We start from the raw sequence: 3,445 nt of genomic DNA, 5'->3' as shown, positions 1-3,445 counted from the left end.
CCTCAGCTGCAATTCATAAAACTTTAATTGCTATCCATAAATCCTCAGATCACCGAGCGCGGAGTGTCCCTAAAAACGCTGTTGCATCGTGCCTGCCCGGGGAGGTGCGGGAGGAAAGGGGAGCAGGGCTAGGGGACAGCCGGCCCCTGAACAGGGCAGTCTGTACAGCAGCACTGCCCGAGGCGGGATGGAGATGGCAATGGGGATGAGAATAAGGAAAAGGACGGGACAGCACAGCCGGTCGAGATCGGGCCCCTCTCCTAGCAAGGCTTGAGTTGCACCGCCGAGCCTTGCTGGTTCCAGGGGCGAGGAAATCCCGGCTCCATCAGAAGGCGGTTTTATTTTGCTGGGTTTAACAGTGGGACACTGTGTTTGCGGGAGGGATGGTAGGATGTCCGCGGCCCGCCCTGGCGCATGATAACTGCTTCTGAACACGTTTCGGCTACTGCTGCACTCTCGAGTTTCTGTTCAGCCTCTGGTAATCAGGCGTAGTCTGTGTTTTCTGCTTTAGAGCACAATTGTCACTTCCCTTTCCCGTGTCAAGTGGGATGGGATCGGCAGTGTGTTTTAAATGCCGCTTCACATCTGCTAAACAAGAACGCGATAGTCCTTCTATTAACGATAAGTCTCTTCTTAAACTCCCATAAACAGGTCATTGGAAAATCGCTTAATATGCTGCGAATACCTTGGCTTTGTAATGCACTCTGAAATGCTTCGGAGCCACCGACCGTATTTAGCTGTTTATCCAATTTTACTTTGAATGATTGCTTCAGCAAACTTGGTGGAGATCAAAGAATCCCTCCCTGACATGTTCGCTTTTCATTAGCGCTGCGCACTGCGGTCCTGGAGAGGCCGGGGAAGTTCGTTTGGAAGTTTTCCGTTTTGATACCGTTTGGCTGAGAAGTGTCCAGATATTTGAAGGCTTTGTCCGTTGCAGTAATTGCCAATTTGGCAAGACTCACTTGAGATGAAAAGGGCGAGGAGAAAAAAAAAAGCCACCCAACCCACCCTACGTGCATATGTATGCACTGACACACAAACGCGCTCCATCCCTAACCTTATATTCATGGCTCCATCTGTGTACCTGGCTCCTCTGATGCAGAAAGGGCCTCCTGAAGGAGTCCTGAGTGCATGGAGTGGGCCGGGCTGGGGAAAGGTGTTGGCCACAGGTCTCTGTGGGATCCACGACCCTTTGGATGTTCTTTTACTGGGGGTGAGGGGGGCGGAGTTGAACCGCTTGTTTCAGGGCATTACCTGCTCTCACCTCTCTTTCCCTCCCGGCGAGGGAACGGAGCGTTCTCCTCTGGGAAAACCCCCGAGCAGAAACTCCTTCCTATTAATTTTATCCCCAGCATCCCGGGTGTGTTGACAGAGGGACATGCCTGCCAGCGCGACGTGTGACGGGCCCGCGGAGCAGCCGCCCCCTCCTCGCTTTCTCTGCTCCTATAATTTATTTGAGGCGGAGGCAAAGGAGTGAAGTCATCGGGCAACGAGCAAGCACGCACACTTTGCCCCCCTCCCCTACCCCGCTTTGGTCCCCCCCGGCAGCCTCTCCTGCCGGCCTGGGAAGCCGGGGAGATTTAGATCTGCGAGGCTTTCAGCCATCACGTGTTTAAATACTTGATATAAAACCCCGGCGCAGGGGATCCAGGCGGGGGGACTTTAAGACCGGCCCTCTCCAGGGACCCTTTTGTTCAGCTCTCAAACATAAGCACCTTCTCGACTCGCCAGGACTTCAGTGGCAACTTGGCCGAGCAGGAAAACACGACTTTGGGAGAGCCGCCCCCGGCCTCGCCACCCTCCGCAATGTCACGCTCCTTCTATGTCGACTCCTTAATCATCAAAGACTCCTCGAGGCCGGCTCCGTCCCTTCCTGAGCATCATCACGGCCAGGACTTCTTCATTCCTCTCAGCATGCCTTCCCCCCTCGTCATGTCGGTGTCGGGCCCGGGCTGCCCGTCCCGAAAGAGCGGCGCCTTCTGCGTCTGCCCGCTCTGCGTCACCTCGCACCTGCACTCCTCCCGCGGCGGCGGCGCCGGCGGGGCCATCCCTCTGCTCAAGAGCCAGTTCCCCACGGCCGCGGGCGAGGCCCAGTGCTGCCCGCGGAGCAGCCACGCTCACCACCCGCCGCAGCACCCGCCGCCCGCCGCCGCGGTGCCCGCCGCCGCCGCCGCCCTGGGACACCCTGCGCATCACCCACCTGCCTGCGCCGCCACCACCTACAGCGTCAGCGACCCCCGGAGGTTTCACTGCCTCGGCATGGGTAGGAGCCCTGCGGCCGCCGGGGAAGGGGGGCAGCGGGAGAAGGGGTGTCGCCAAGGGAGAGCGGCTGTCCCGGGTCGGAAAGCTGCTGGGAATGTCTTTTCTCTGTCTGTCTGTCTCTCTCTAGCCTCCCTCCCCTCCTTCTCCCTGTCCCGCTGAAGTTCTCATTTCTCTCCCGTCCAGGAGGGTCCGAATCCAGTCAAATTCAAAACGGGAAACGGATGAGGACTGCCTTTACTAGCACCCAGCTCTTGGAGCTGGAGAGGGAATTCTCCTCCAACATGTACCTGTCCCGGCTGCGGAGGATCGAGATAGCCACGTACCTGAACCTGTCTGAGAAGCAAGTGAAAATCTGGTTCCAGAACAGGAGGGTGAAGCACAAGAAAGAAGGCAAAGGCACCCAGCGAAACTCGCACGGGGGCTGCAAGTGCAGCACCAGCCAGGGGCATTACCCCCGGTCCGAGGATGAAGAGTCTCTATCCCCCTCATCGGCTACCGAGGATAAAGAGATCTCTCCGTTATGAGATCCTCCTGCCTCCGGGTCCCTCCTGCTCCGCTCCTGCCGCCGGCTCCGAGCCCGGAGCGAGGTGGCGGCACGGCGACTCACCTGGCACCGCTCCCCACGGACGGCAGCCCGCTAACCTGCAGCGGGCTGGCCCTCGCCGCCGCGGAGGTTTAATTGTCATCCACTCGCAGTAATAGAAATAGAAGTATATCTATATATATTTTTTTCTGAATGCGAACGTTTTAGTCGTGGGAGGTCAACCTAAACGTTACTTATGTAACCCCAGGAGAGGGCACCTGCTCTTTCTAAAATGTAATATTGGGCAAGGCTCGCATAGCCCAGGGTGTCTTCCTCTGTATCCCCACAGGCAATTTAAAGGAAAAAAAGAAAAGTATTTGAAATAGAAAGGAGAGACATTAAAAAAAAAAAGAAAAAAGAAAACAAAAAACATACCTGAAAAGCAAATTAAAACCTGTAGAAAACCTACTGAACGGACTTCTTAACAAAAATAAGAAAAGACATAATGATCGCCCGTTTGGGTTTGGGACGGCTGTTTGTCTGTGAATAGTTTTATATAAAAATTATATTTATATTTATTTAAATAAATGAAATCAGACGAGAATTTAATTTTTTTTTTTTTCTTACCCCCCCCCCCCCCCCCCCCCCCCCCCCCCCCCT

At 55.3% G+C, this 3,445-nt stretch overlaps 1 protein-coding gene across 1 annotated transcript; it reads left to right on the top strand.

Annotated features, from left to right (window-relative positions):
- Window positions 1-1,806: 1,806 nt before the first annotated feature.
- GSX2 (GS homeobox 2) lies at window positions 1,807-2,786 on the top strand. The gene is made up of 2 exons (XM_041402626.1): window positions 1,807-2,263; window positions 2,446-2,786. Exons 1-2 carry the CDS (start codon window positions 1,807-1,809, stop codon window positions 2,784-2,786), a joined length of 798 nt encoding a protein of 265 aa, XP_041258560.1.
- The last annotated feature ends 659 nt before the right edge of the window (window positions 2,787-3,445 follow it).

Source organism: Onychostruthus taczanowskii, unplaced genomic scaffold (assembly GCF_017590055.1).
Source record: "Onychostruthus taczanowskii isolate IOZ18803 unplaced genomic scaffold, ASM1759005v1 scaffold2, whole genome shotgun sequence".
NCBI lineage: Eukaryota > Metazoa > Chordata > Aves > Passeriformes > Passeridae > Onychostruthus > Onychostruthus taczanowskii.
The sequence above is the reverse complement of the archived record's forward strand: the minus strand, read 5'-3'. Positions and strand labels throughout refer to the sequence as shown.

Coding starts and splice junctions, on each gene's coding strand:
- GSX2 (XM_041402626.1), top strand. CDS start 1,807: ATGTCACGCTCCTTCTATGTCGACTCCTTAATCATCAAAGACTCCTCG. Junction 2,264..2,445: donor GTTTCACTGCCTCGGCATGG/GTAGGAGCCCTG, acceptor TCTCCCGTCCAG/GAGGGTCCGAATCCAGTCAA.